At 41.7% G+C, this 14,688-nt stretch overlaps 1 protein-coding gene across 2 annotated transcripts; it reads left to right on the top strand.

The window, feature by feature from the left end:
* The first annotated feature begins 600 nt into the window (after nt 1-600).
* Nucleotides 601-14,403, top strand: dop (microtubule-associated serine/threonine (MAST) protein kinase dop). 2 transcript variants are annotated; one of them, XM_017619526.1, is made up of 11 exons: nt 601-1,924; nt 2,967-3,568; nt 3,636-4,399; nt 4,497-5,760; nt 5,939-6,335; nt 6,404-6,611; nt 6,776-6,998; nt 7,765-9,087; nt 11,699-12,086; nt 12,148-13,272; nt 13,364-14,403. In XM_017619526.1, the coding sequence occupies exons 1-11, from the start codon at nt 997-999 to the stop codon at nt 13,537-13,539; spliced, it is 7,398 nt and encodes a 2,465-aa protein (XP_017475015.1). In that variant the 5' UTR covers nt 601-996; the 3' UTR covers nt 13,540-14,403. The 2 variants fall into 2 exon arrangements, with proteins under 2 accessions (XP_017475015.1, XP_017475014.1); XM_017619525.1 differs by lacking the exons at nt 6,404-6,611; nt 6,776-6,998 and adding exons at nt 7,046-7,195; nt 7,264-7,694 and having other exon boundaries at nt 5,939-6,185.
* The last annotated feature ends 285 nt before the right edge of the window (nt 14,404-14,688 follow it).

Genomic DNA, 14,688 nt, shown 5'->3' on the forward strand with positions numbered 1-14,688 from the left:
TAATTAAATTTACATGCGTCATACAATTAAAATGAGCCTAATTACATCTTACTGCTTAACTATTTATTAGCAGGACTTGGTTGTTCGAGGTTACGCCTCAAATACAACAGAAATTTTGAATTTATCGACTTATACATAGCACTTCGATTGATAATACAACATTGCAAATTGCCGGTAAAAATGCTATTCAATTACAACAGAACAGCATAATTGACACAATCACTCTTATTTCTTAATTGAAATGCATTATTAAAATGTAGAAGCATTGAACTAGAATCTATTTACTAGAGCCAAAATTGGGAAGTTACTGTACAACTGAGGCATTTTTAAGCTAAGGTTCGAGTGATAAATAAGCTGCCCCTGCTGTTGTTGTAGCGGCACTAGTAAGCCCCGCCGGACACATATCAAAAGTATTGGGTTCGACTCTGGGCAGGTAGCTGTTGAGACGGCTGCAATATCCAGACCACAACTGGACCAGACTAATAAGCTGGCGCTCTTACTCTCCGCTTTTCTATTTTAAAAGCTTACACTATTTCGATAAATTAATTAATGCTTATTTATTTATTACTAAATTTTACAAAATCTTTCTTCAACAGGTTTTTCGTAGTGCCACTTCAAAAATAAATAAATAAAATAAAATGTTGCCGCTTACTAAATGCAATGCTGCGATATTTCTCATGCAACCAGCGATAATTGACGATTTTACGTCAAAGAATAAAAAATAGATATTTAAAGTAAACATAAAAGTCCTATAGCATTATAAAAACAACATATTTATTTACTTATTCAAGATCATCACTCAAGCATACATACAATATGTATGTATTTAAGTATTTACATATATGTATATAAACACGAAAAATATTTGCAAGGGCGATAAAATGTCGAGCGAAGGTCTAAAGGAAATTAAAAACTAAATGAGCGGTAATATATAATTTGACCAAGCCAGAAAAAAATTCAAATTCGAGCAATTCCTTGTTACGACTGTCTGTGAAAATGAGTCGTGAAGAGCCAAAATCGCGTACAAGCAACAAAAACATAACTCATCCCACCATTAGCACCACTAACTCCCCCACCAATAATACACATACAACAATAGTATCAACTACTGCACCATCATCAATCAGTCATACCACCTGCAGTGATGCAACAACTACGAATTCTAACACAAACACCACAGCATTCCTAACAGCCACTAGCTGCAGCGGCAGCGGCAATGACAGTGTCAACAGCGTTAGTGGCATAATCTCTACTTCAACGCCACATAAGCGTTGTGATGCTGCAGCTGAATTTAGCTGTGGAGGCAGCGATGGCAGTAAGTCCGCCGCCGCCATGGGTGATGCGCCTAACGTTTCGTTACGGGAAATGCTAGATGCTGCCTTTAATCCGGACGATAGCGTTGCCACAACATTTAATCCGCCGGGCAGTCGCAACTTGAGCTCCATTTCAGCGCCGGCTAGCTTTAACAAATCTTCCTCAACTAATAACTCAACGGGAAGCCCGGTAGCAAAACGTCACCTGAGCGCCACCGCACATGCACGCATGCGCCCACAATCAAGTTACTCGGCACGTGCGCTGGTTTTTGATGATTCCGATCAGGAGTTGGGCGCGAGTGGTGGCAGTGGCAGCGGCGGTGGTGGTAGCCCACGTATCAACAGCAAGCAGGAAGCAAGTGTGAACGCTGCCAAGTCATCAACTGGGTTGGAAATTTTGACGGCGTCGCCGAAAGCAGCTGGCGGGGATAATAGTGCCAGCAACTCATCGTTGACAACATCGGTGTCGTTGTTGCGTAACTCGAACCTGACCAAGTCGTCTTCGGGTGGGCTTTCGGGCAGTTCAGTGTCATTGCCGGGCCGCAGTTATAATGCGCTATTGCGTAAGATCTCCTACCAGCATGGATACTCCATGCGATCGTCGAGCAATGGTAAGTGTTTTATGATTACACTACACAACCCATAGATTCATAGATTTTAGGCCGATAAATACGAATCGGAAGTTTAAATCTCATAGCTAGTTTTTTCTTTCCAACCTAAAAAAATAGATTTGCAGGTCAAACTTTTGTTTGTGGGGCTGTGTTATATTTATATATTCACAAATTTCACAGACCCATACAAATTTTAGTGTATACAGTGTTTTAAGTAGGTACTGATGTTTAATTATTATTTTTTTCATATCGAGCTTTCACCGCTAAAAAATGTGAGCGACATTTTCTTAAACAATTTAGTTTTGATCGTTTTGATGAAGAAATGCTCCTAACTGTGTGGGTTATTGGCCGTTTAATATAATTTAAGAATTTATTTTTGAGCTATAGGCCGTATGTTAAATAAAACATTAAACGTTTTTCTGCTTTATTTACTTTTATTTTTATGTCGACCGGACAAAGCTAATAGTTCCTGAAGATGCCTTCAGACTGACGAAATATCGACCAATATAAAAATAAAACTAAATAAAGCAGAAAAACTTTTAATGTTTTATTTAACATACGGCCTATAGCTCAAAAATAGATTATTAAATGCTCCCAAGACATGTACTTCGATGCATTTCTGCATCAAAAAAAAAGAATAAATTAAAAAATTACGTTCGGGGATTTTTGGCGGTTAGGGCTCGATATCCATATTTGACAGTTTACACATTCATACAAACAATTGTAAAAATTACACGTCAGTATTTGCACACTGTATACACCGTGAAAAATTTGAATTTTATACTAATCAAAAGTTGGAAGTATCTAATAATTTGGCTCATTTTTTCTTTATAACCATAAATATTTCTGATATGCTTATGGTAGGTTTTTGAGGTTAGAGCGAAGAAGAGCCAAATTTTGAATTCCGACTGCAGATTCGGATTATACATTTTATTTATTATATTATTATTATTTTTTGGTTCTGTGTTACTATTTTCCAAATGCACCAATGCATTGCCAAATAAGTAAAAATCAACAACTTCTCCATTTTTCTACTTTCAAGATACATCGAATCTCGTACGTATGCGCAATTCCTCGTTGGGAAAGTCGGCTCCCTGTCTCACTGGCAGCTATTTGCGCGCTAGTGCTAACAATGATTCCTCAATTTACTTTAGCCCAGGTCCACATGTGCTCTCGCAGTCGCATTCGTCAGCCACATGTAACGTGCAGACGCACACAATGCATCACTGCAATTCCTCGCCAAACACTGTCAGCTGTGCCACTGGTGGCGGATCTGCCGCCGCCTCCACTTCGGGTGCATTGAATATTTCGCGCTCAGGCAGCAGCGCTGGATTAGGCATTGGTAAACATCATTTGCATGGCGTGGTAATGCGCGGCAGTAGTGTTGGTGGCACATCCAGCGGTGTAGCACATCATCGTTTAAGTTTAGTAACCGCTGGCATAAACGCTTGTAACACTTCACCACGCTCGCACTCACCCTATTCGGCGAGTCCAGTCGATAGTCCACGTATAAATTCACCAATGCAATTTCCATTTGCGCCCATAAAACGCATCGCTTCATGTCGTGGTGATGGCAGGCGCTGGTCTGTTGCATCATTGCCTTCTTCTGGCTATGGCACTACGCCTGGTAGTTCCAATTTGTCGGTGAGTAAAATGAAAATTAAACGGAATATAATAAATATGTAGCTGTCAAACATTATCCTTCTTACAGTCGCAGTGTTCCAGTCAAGAAGCGCTCCATCAGCTGCAAAACATTCCTCCCAGCGATGATGCTGCACAAGACGCCAATGCGATTACATGCTGTGTGGAGCATTTACAGGCAGCCATAGCAGCGGCACCACGAGTGCACTGTCAGAAGCATTGCGCTTTAATGTCCGGCGCATATGCGTCATCAACGCCCACACCTGCGACTACAACAACAGCTACAACGAACAAAACAGTGTCCGTCCCACACTCTACAACGAACAATATTAGTTTCAATAGCATCAGCAATACAAGTACACTTGACACTAACAAAAACATCATTTCGACTCCGCCGCATCACCAACCGCGTTCGCGCTGTCCAAACTGTTGTGCTGATAGTAATGTTTTATGTGCGGGTGGTAAAGTTTGCGCTGTCGCTGCTGCAACGATTCCCGGAACACCGACAAATATCACCACTATGGCCGCAGGGTCGAATGCTCCATGTACGCCTAGTGCAGCCGGTAGTAGTAGCGGCAGTGGTAGTGGTAATAACAATGGTTCTACTGGTGGATTTGCTGGTCGCATGTCGCCCTTTCACCGTCCACGTTCGCGTTCGCTCTCAAGTCCGTCGCGTTCACCAATTGTGGACAATGAGATCGCTATGATGAATACGTTGTACAAGGAACGCTTTCCAAAGGCTACCCAGCAGATGGAGGAGCGTCTAAAGCATTTTATAAACGAGAATAAGAGTGTAGCATGCAATAGCTTTCGCGACTCGCAGCCAATTGTGCGGTAATGAGATTATATATTCTATACATATATACATATATGTATCTTATATTTATATAACCTATCTTCCCAAAAAAAAACTTTTCTTCCTTTCGTGCAGCTTTGTTCATCATCAAGTACTAGAAATGGCTCGAGATTGCTTACATAAATCTGAAGCAAAGCTAATAACATCCCGTTACTTCTACGAAATGAGTGAGAATCTCGAACGTTTGTTATTGGAAACGAAAGATAAGTCTCCAGAGGCAGCCGCGGAGCTAACTGGTGTCATCAAAAAGTTGCTTCTAATCATATCACGTCCTGCACGTTTGCTCGAATGCTTAGAATTCGATCCCGAAGAGTTCTATCAACTTCTGGAAGCCGCTGAGGGCCAGGCAAAAGCAATACAGGGTATTAAGGCAGATATACCGCAATATATTATTCACAAGTTAGGTTTGAATCGCGATCCTATAGCTGAAATGCAGCAAGAGATGAAGGAAACGCAAGCAGTCTGTGAAGGCAATCGCTCGGCCGCTGATGGTGCCGCTGCCACAGACATTTCACAGGCGCAGGGTCAGTGTAGCCCATTGCTTTTAAATTCGCCGCACACTTGTGTAACCGCTAATTTCAACCCATCCAATGCACTGTTGGTCGGGGATGCACATCCAGCAAGTAGTGGCACGTGTACACCACATGCACCGTTGCCTTTGCAACCACCACAAACGCCAGTGGCAGGTGATCCAGACGTTCCGATTCCATCTTTTGCCGCAGCGATTTGCACAGCAGTGGCCAACGCCACGCCCACTACCACAACGACTCTCGCTCAACGCTCGACACAGACAGCGCAGCCAATACCAAACGAACACGATTTCGATATCGTGAAATTGATCTCAAATGGCGCCTACGGTGCGGTGTACCTGGTTAAGCATAAGACTACGCGTCAACGTTTCGCTATGAAGAAAATCAACAAAAATAATCTCATCCTGCGTAACCAGGTGGAGCAGGTATTTGCTGAACGTGATATACTCTCCTTCGCCGACAATCCCTTCGTTGTCAGCATGTACTGTTCGTTCGAGACGAAAAAACATTTGTGTTTGGTAATGGAATATGTTGAGGGTGGCGATTGTGCGACGCTTTTGAAAAATATTGGGCCGTTGCCACCTGATATGGCGCGATTTTATTTTGCGGAAACAGTATTAGCGGTGGAATATCTGCATAGTTATGGCATTGTGCATCGTGATCTGAAGCCGGATAACCTACTCATAACGGCTTTGGGGCACATAAAACTCACCGATTTCGGCTTATCCAAAATGGGTTTAATGTCGTTGGCAACAAATTTATACGAGGGCTACATTGATTCCGAAACTAGGCAGTTTTCTGACAAACAGGTAAGCATGTCAAATAAGTTAGTTCCTCTGACGGTGTGTTTTCAAACACTTGACACTTTGTTCAAGGTTTACGGCACTCCTGAATATATAGCACCCGAGGTGATATTGCGACAGGGTTANCTCAAATAAGTTAGTTCCTCTGACGGTGTGTTTTCAAACACTTGACACTTTATTCAAGGTCTACGGCACTCCTGAATATATAGCACCCGAGGTGATATTGCGACAGGGTTACGGCAAACCGGTCGATTGGTGGTCGATGGGTATTATATTGTATGAATTTCTGATTGGGTGTGTCCCCTTTTTTGGTGAGACTACCGAAGAGCTATTTGCGCATACAGTCAACGACGATATTGAGTGGCCTGATAGTGAGGACTGGGATGTACAGCCAGAGGCAAAGGATCTTATAACGCAATTGTTGCAACAAAATCCACGCGAACGTCTTGGCACTCAAGGTGGGGCTTTGGAGGTGAAAGAACACATATATTTTATAGGTTTAGATTGGAATTCGCTGCTGCGACAAAAGGCTGAGTTCGTGCCACAATTGTCTACTGAGGATGATACGAGCTACTTTGACAGTAAGTTTTGCTTCTCAATTCTTGAATTGTTTTTGTGGGACCACGCTACCATTTGAACTTATCTGTAGCCCGTATGGATCGATATAATCATGACTTAGCTGGTGATGATACTGATGACACCGATGACACGCCGGTTTTCGGCTCATTCTCTTCACTAACGCCACAATATCGCAAACAACACTATTCGTGGTCTCGTGTGCCCTCAGGCAGCTCCAGTACCACAATGACACCTACTACCACGAGTGTGGCATCAGTTTCAGCGTCTGCTTCTAGCAGTGGAACAGAAAACTCGGCACAGCAAACAAAGGCCAAAAAAGATGTTATAGCCAAAATTGTGACCACATCTGGTAACTCTTCTGTTACTGAAAACACCAGCACCGTGGTTGACTCGTCACTGGCTTTGGTGAAATGTAAAAACAGCTCGGCATTGTCACCAAGCNCGGAACAGAAAACTCGGCACAGCAAACAAATGCCAAAAAAGATGTTATAGCCAATATTGTGACCACATCTGGTAACTCTTCTGTTACTGAAAACACCAGCACCGTGGTTGACACGTCACTGGCTTTGGTGAAATGTAAAAACAGCTCGGCATTGTCACCAAGCATGAGCAGCGATTTTATAGCGAATAAGCTGTTAACAACACCCCAATTGCGCAAACTTGACGTAAGTGCTGCTCTTGCTTTCACTTTAAATTTGANTGTTGCAACAAAATCCACGCGAACGTCTTGGCACTCAAGGTGGGGCTTTGGAGGTGAAAGAACACATATATTTTATAGGTTTAGATTGGAATTCGCTGCTGCGACAAAAGGCTGAGTTCGTGCCACAATTGTCTACTGAGGATGATACGAGCTACTTTGACAGTAAGTTTTGCTTCTCAATTCTTGAATTGTTTTTGTGGAACCACGCTACCATTTGAACTTATCTGTAGCACGTATGGATCGATATAATCATGATTTAGCTGGTGATGATACTGATGACACCGATGACACGCCGGTTTTCGGCTCATTCTCTTCACTAACGCCACAATATCGCAAACAACACTATTCGTGGTCTCGTGTGCCCTCAGGCAGCTCCAGTACCACAATGACACCTACTACCACGAGTGTGGCATCAGTTTCAGCGTCTGCTTCTAGCAGTGGAACAGAAAACTCGGCACAGCAAACAAAGGCCAAAAAAGATGTTATAGCCAAAATTGTGACCACATCTGGTAACTCTTCTGTTACTGAAAACACCAGCACCGTGGTTGACTCGTCACTGGCTTTGGTGAAATGTAAAAACAGCTCGGCATTGTCACCAAGCATGAGCAGCGATTTTATAGCGAATAAGCTGTTAACAACACCCCAATTGCGCAAACTTGATGTAAGTGCTGCTCTTGCTTTCACTTTAAATTTGAAAGTATTAATTGTTTTATAACCCTTCTTTCTCACAGCTAACATCTGGTTGCCTCAAAGTGCCATCCACACCCGATGCCGAATATTTGCCAGAATTATTGCACAACATCACCATCGGCAATGATAACGAATTGCGCTTGCTCAATCAATTCCTACGACAGTCGTCTATATCCAGCCCTTCGGCCTCTCCTGCTAGTAGTGCTGGCAGCGGCACAGCCTACTTGCAGCAGCGTGAACGCCAACCGCAACGTCACAGCATGCCGCCATCGACCACAGCTATAATTACCACGCCTGCTACACCACCAGCCACGATAGTAAGTGCCGCTGCTGCACAAGCAGCCGCAGTTGCTGCAGCCGCAAATGAGGAACCCAATACCGCGTCGTCCGCTGCATCCACTGCTTTAGCTAAAACCACATATCCACATCCATCATTAATACCTGCGGCTGCGGCACCATCCCGCAGCACACCGGAATCATCTACCGCTACAGATAGTGACGATTTCTCACCGCAAATTCATCGCAAACGTAAGGGCGTATGCGCGCGAGACATACTACCACGATTCTCCATATCCATCGAGGACGAGACGGTGAGTGGTGGCTCTTCTTCAGCGGAAAATACGCGTGAACAATCGCCACTCGCATTACAGCATCATCACAAATCAATGGACGGTCATTTGGGCAAACATCGTTCGAGGTCAATTGTGAAGTCCGCTTCTGCACTGGGCTTATCATTAATGTCCAGTGCTGTGGATAATCAGCAGTTGGCGCAGCAGCTATGCGGTATAGCGGCTGGTATACAATCGCCTGGAAGCGGAATAGGAAGTGGTGGTGGCGGCAGCGGTAATGGTGGCTCAAGTACAGCAAGTTCGCGTGACACTTCGCCGTGTCGCGATCTCTCGCCATTAGTTACCAACTTAAAACCACCAATCATTATAAGACGCGGTCCACGTGGCTTTGGCTTCACTGTGCATACGATCCGCGTCTATTATGGAGACACAGATTTCTATACAATGCATCACTTGGTGATGGCCGTGGAGGAAGGTAGTCCTGCGTTTGAAGCTGGACTGCGTCCTGCCGACTTGATTACACACGTGAATGGTGAACTGGTACAAGGGCTCTACCACACACAAGTATTACAGTTGTTGTTGAGTGGCGGTGAGCATGTAACGTTGCGTGCGACTCCCTTGGAGCATACAAGCATACAGAGTGGTGGACGTAAGCGTGATTTGATGCAAAGCAAGTTAGCAAAAAAGGGCGTAAATAGACAGAAAAAGCAAACGAAGAAGGAACACGACAAGAAGCGCAAAACGTCACTTTTTCGAAGGATTAGTAGCAAACGTGCTTCGGCAGAGATACAACAGGTAAGTGAGCTGTTAGGGCGGTGAATAGGTACAAAAGAGAAAAACAGAGGGAGCCCATAAAGAAATAAATATGTAGACCGTCGGGAGTCGTTTCTCATATTGAACTTAACTATTAATAGGATTTTACCGAGCTGAGCAGGCCATATTTTCAAACGCATATTTGCACTCAACCGGCTCACCCGAAAGAAAACGTGCGCTTCTTAGGCCTTAGTGTGGAAGAGTTTCATGGAGAAGATGGTTATTTATGAAGATGAGGTCAAGCGCTAATACAGCAAAAACATTAAACGGATTGTTTACATATACTATTTTCAGCGAATAGATACATTGGTGTGAATCTGATAATACAGTTGGAGTCTGATAATTTTGTCTAGTTTTTTTGGTTAAACTATCGGAAAATCACTATTGCAAAATTAAAATTTGAATACACTTTATAGTTACTAATTAATATAGCCGGTTTCTCTAAACAGGAGAAAGTAGCTAAGGAACAAAGGGAGCGTAAAAAAAATTAGTTTGCTCCTTAGCTCCTTAAAACCTAGTAACGATTTATTTGAAATATTTTGTTGTTTTTCGCAAAAATTTTCAATAATAGGTTCATTCGCGTAGCTGTTAATTGTTCATGTTTAACCAAAACTTACAAGTTTTTGCGTTCGCGTACGCAAAAAACTTGCAAAGTAGGGGAAATTGAGAGAGCAAACTGACATTTCATTTTGAGGGCAAGCTGCTGGTTTCTGCTGGAAAAATTTTTGCCAACAGCAATTTGCCAACAGGAAAACAGCTGATCAAAAACAGCTGGTTGGCATTTACGCAAATCACAAAATTTAATTTGATGGTTTGGAAGATAAAAATTACAAAATGCGACTAATTAAACTTGTAAGAAATAAGTAGTTATTTGTTTAATCAATAAACTGTGTCAGTATAACACTTTGCGATGACTTTTCGTACGTTTTAAATTTTACACTTTTGAATGTAAACAAAAATTATATCAGCTGTTCGTCTAACTTGCAAGTTTCTGCGAATTTTCTGTTCGCGTACTATTTTGGATATTTCTCTCTTGTGAGAGAACAGATGACATTTCGTCGAAATTTGGCAGTTGGTTGGTTTCTGCTGGAGATTTTAAACTAACGCACCTAATAGTTATAACTTATAACAGTTTTCAGTTAATAAATTTACTTAAATTACATATTATTTTTTTGCCACTAAAAAAAAACACAGTGTTAAATAAACTTCTTTCATTCTATTTTATTAACTTGGACATTTTTTCAATTTTTTTTTTTTGATGCAGGAGTGTATACAAGATGCATTTCTGTATCAAAAAGAAAATTTTCAAAAAAATGTCACCTATGTTTTTTGGCGGTTAGGGCTCGATATGTTAATAAACAAATAAAAAAGTTGTTTATTGGAAGCGGGCGTGGAGCAAGAGCGGAGCTCGGAGCGAAATGAAATGCCGGAGTGGAGCTGAAGCGGAGCGATGGAATAAAAACCTTTGCTCCAAAGCCATGCTCCAAACGAATTTATTTAATTTGATAATCACAGAAGATAATTTAGGTAGGCCTTCTTAAGTAAAGCCATTCTAAGAGGCCCTACCCAAGAAGGGCTGAAAAAAGTGCTTCCTTGCATGCATTCTAGAAGGGCTTATCCATTTATATTCTACGCGAATGCATAAATAGGTGCGTTCGTTTAAAATATCCAGCAGAAACCAACCAACTGCCAAACTCCGGCGAAATGTCATCTGTGCTCTCACAAGAGAGAAATATCCAAAATAGTACGCGAACAGAAAATTTGCAGAAACTTGCAAGTTATACGAACAGCTGATATAATTTTTGTTTACATTCAAAAGTGTAAAATTTAAAACGTACGAACAGCCATCACAAAGTGTTATACTGACACAGTTCATTGATTAAACAAATAACTACTTATTTCTTACAAGTTTAATTAGTCGCATTTTGTAATTTTTAACTTCCAAACCATCAAATTCAATTTTGTGATTTGCGTAAATGCCAACCAGCTGTTTTTGATCAGCTGTTTTCCTGTTGGCAAATTGCTGTTGGCAAAAATTTTTCCAGCAGAAACCAGCAGCTTCCCCTCAAAATGAAATGTCACTTTGCTCTCTCAATTTCCCCTACTTTGCAAGTTTTTTGCGTACGCGAACGCAAAAACTTGTAAGTTTTGGTTAAACATGAACAATTAACAGCTACGCGAACGAACCTAATTTATATTATTTAGCATTACAAATGAATTTCAATAAACATTTCAAGTTGCAATAACACATGTTTGATATAAACCGCAAGCAAAAATACTTCAAAGATGTATGATTTTTATAAATTAAAGAAGCAACTTTAAAAGAACTCCCCCAAAAGCCCTTCTGGAGTATGCCCTATAAAAGCCCTTCTGGAAGGCGTTCCATGGGTAGCGAAAGAAGAAGCCCTTCAATTTGTGCCACTCCATACAAAAAAGAAAGGAGAAGGGAATGTAGAGTGGAAGTCCTATTGACTCTCAGGAAGGCCTTTCAGAAGCGCTTTTAACTCCTGAAATTATCTACTGGGATAGTGCTTAAACTATTTTCCAAGCTGAATTTTTAAGCGTGTTAAATATGTATTTTCGTTGTCCTTAGATCGCTGCGGGTATTGCAGGTTCTCCAACCAATCCCGCAGCCAGCTCTGTTGTCAGTGGATCTGGTGGACCTAGCGTTGGCAATAATTGCAATCGCAATTTATCTCCTATGGATTCTTCTTATCATAGCAGTAGCTGCTGTCAATCCGCTGGCAACTCATCGCAATCTACGTCACCATCTTCATCGGCACCGAATACTCCAACCGGTGGTAATGGCATACAATCGCAGACTACAATTGCCAGTACACCAACAAAAACTTCCGCATTGGCGATTTCCACAACTGCGCCAGGAGTCTTGATGCCACATGGCGCGTCCAGTAGCGTCGTGGGTGGTGTAATTGGTTCAGCTGCTACAGTAGGGAGTAGTGCTGTCGGTGGCAACATTCCAGGTATAACATGCAGACTAAATTAAGCCACAAAATAATTCTAAAATTTTTCTTTACTTTCCAGTATCACCCACTTCAGTACCACAACTCTATCAACGGCCATCGACACTACATGGTCTCAAGCACAAATTACATACAGCCGGATGTGGTGGCAATAATGCCGTTGTCGTTTGCCCAACGGGTAGCACTGGCGCTGGCGTTGTAAAGTCGCTTCATACTAGCGCTGCTGGGGCTTTGCCTCCAAATCGCCGCAAATCTGTCGGTCATATACCACTCTCGCCATTAGCACGTACGCCATCACCTTCACCGCTACCAGCTTCACCGACACGTTCACCATCGCCATTAGCTTTTCCTATTGTGGGGCATCAGCCTGGCGCCTCGAACACCACACAATCATACAGTCCTGGCAGTTCGCTGCCCGCAGTGCAAACCATAGGAAGTGGCTCGAAGAAAAGCGGCTTCGTGCGCACCAAAACAGGGGAGCCGAGTTCGCCATTACTACGACGTGCGCTTTCGCCCGATCGGCTGCATCCGCGTAGCGCTGAAGCAAAATGTACACTGATTTCACCGCTTTGCTGCTCACCACCGATAAAGCAGCCGCAACAGCGTGTGATTGGCGGTGTTTGGCGCCCGAATACAGGCACAGGAGGGAATGTTGGTGGTGTTAGTGGTGGTGGTGTTGGTATTGGCGGAACGTCGACATGTGCAGTGACTACATTGCCGCCAATAAATGCAATGCAACAAAGTTTCACCAGCGCAAGTGGTGGAATTTCCAATAATAACTGTGGTGGCGGAAACACAGCTACTTGTTCTGGTGGAAATTTGGATGGATCAAATGAATCTCAATTGTCTGGTGTCTGTATTTTGAATACAGCAGATCAAAATTCTGTTGCAGTTGTTGGTACCCCCACAAGTATTGCTTTGCCAGCTCCGGGTGAGATGTTGCCGCGTATTGCCGAGGAAAAAGATTCACCAACCAGCACTCATGGGTCAGAAGAAGAGGCTAACCCAGCAGCCGTTATAACTAATGTAACTACCACAGTAATTGGCGGCGCCGTTGGTATAAATGTTATGCAGACCATTGACGAGCACGGTGATGAGGTGTGCGGTGTTGGTAGTGACTTGAGCGCTGCTTCGGTAAAGCACCAACGAGACGCTAGCGTTGTGCAGGATACTCAGCAAAAAAATGGTAATTAATGAAAAGTAATTAATTAAATTTAATATATGTATGTTTTCTATTCGTCCATCTAAGCTATGACAATGTTTTCTTTTTCTTTAAGCTGAAAAGCCGGCAGTGGCTCTCGTCAAAGGCTATGGCAATGCAAATGCCAAAAGCAGAAGCAGCTTATCGCCCAGCCAAAAGGAAAGCACACATACAACTACAATGTTGGCAACAACAAAACCCACAACTGCAACAACAACTACAATAGCTTTTTCTGCAAAGCAGAAGAAGTAATAAAATTTGTTAGAATATGGCATTTGACGGTGGTGAACAAAAAAGCCGCTGCCAAAACTAAACGAATATTTTCTTTTTTGTATGTAAATTGTTTTAGTAATGTAATATTATAATTATTATCATTTTCTTTAACCACATTTCGCTTTGGAGTGTGCTTTGTGCATCGTTAGGAGTTGAATGTTAATTAATTAATTTGAGAGCGGCATAAGAGAGGAGCGGGTAGAAAATAAATGACGCTGAAGTGATAGTGGAGCACGCGAGAAAGCGGACGTAATGCTCTTTCTTTTAGTAAAATCATAAATCGATGGTAAATTTTAAATGAAACTATTTTTTTTGTATGAAAAATAAAGTAATTTACCTTTGTATAGCGGTGTCTTTACACCGCAGCACTATGCTGCATGTATGTATATTTTTCTTTGTTATGATTGTGGCGCTTATGGCTGTCATTGTACGTTCAACACCTATTCACAGCAATTTGCTATTTTTTATTAGTATTAGTATTTAAAAAAAATTATAAAATACAAACAAAAATAATTACATTACAAAATATGCGATATATACAATTACACATACTTAAATGCATATAAAACGCTAATAATGTATGTAAGCGCACTAAAGAGAATTAAGAACTTTCGCAAAGTAAAACGAAAGAAATGCAGAAAGGATGAGGATGTAATATTTTTGCCATAAATAATCAGCAAAACAGATACATGTTGCTTAAATGAACACGAGATTAAAAATATATACAAAAAAAAAAAAACAAAAACGCATACATATGTGTGAAATAATTTTTGGAACTCTGTTAAATGTGAAACCGAGGACTGCAAAATGTAAAAGGCGTTTGGCTATAAATGCATATGTGTATTCAAGTAGTTTATATTTTCTTAGCCTGTGCAAAGTTACTGATACCGTATCTGCGGCTTGATTAGAAAAATTCGCTAAAGCTAAATGTGTGACAAGCATACAGAATGTCTAGTATTAGAGAGACTTAGCAGCAGCTATTCACAGCTAGTTAAACTGGTGTTTTTGATTAAGTTTAACTTCCGCGAAATTGATTGTTCACATTAAGTTTAGTTAAATAGTTGGACTTGGCATTAAAAATGCAATCTTTAGTGGTTAAAGGGTTATCAGTGATCATGTGAAAAGAAC

Source organism: Rhagoletis zephyria, unplaced genomic scaffold, assembly GCF_001687245.7.
Source record: "Rhagoletis zephyria isolate East Lansing unplaced genomic scaffold, Rhagoletis_zephyria_1.1 Rzeph_scaffold_01890, whole genome shotgun sequence".
NCBI lineage: Eukaryota > Metazoa > Arthropoda > Insecta > Diptera > Tephritidae > Rhagoletis > Rhagoletis zephyria.

What these genes read in the sequence shown, in the direction of transcription:
- dop (XM_017619526.1), top strand. Translation starts at nt 997, where the DNA reads ATGAGTCGTGAAGAGCCAAAATCGCGTACAAGCAACAAAAACATAACT. An exon ending in GGCAGTTTTCTGACAAACAG is followed by an intron (nt 5,761 to 5,938) that starts GTAAGCATGTCA and finishes ACTTTATTCAAG; the next exon opens with GTCTACGGCACTCCTGAATA. An exon ending in TGATACGAGCTACTTTGACA is followed by an intron (nt 6,336 to 6,403) that starts GTAAGTTTTGCT and finishes ACTTATCTGTAG; the next exon opens with CCCGTATGGATCGATATAAT.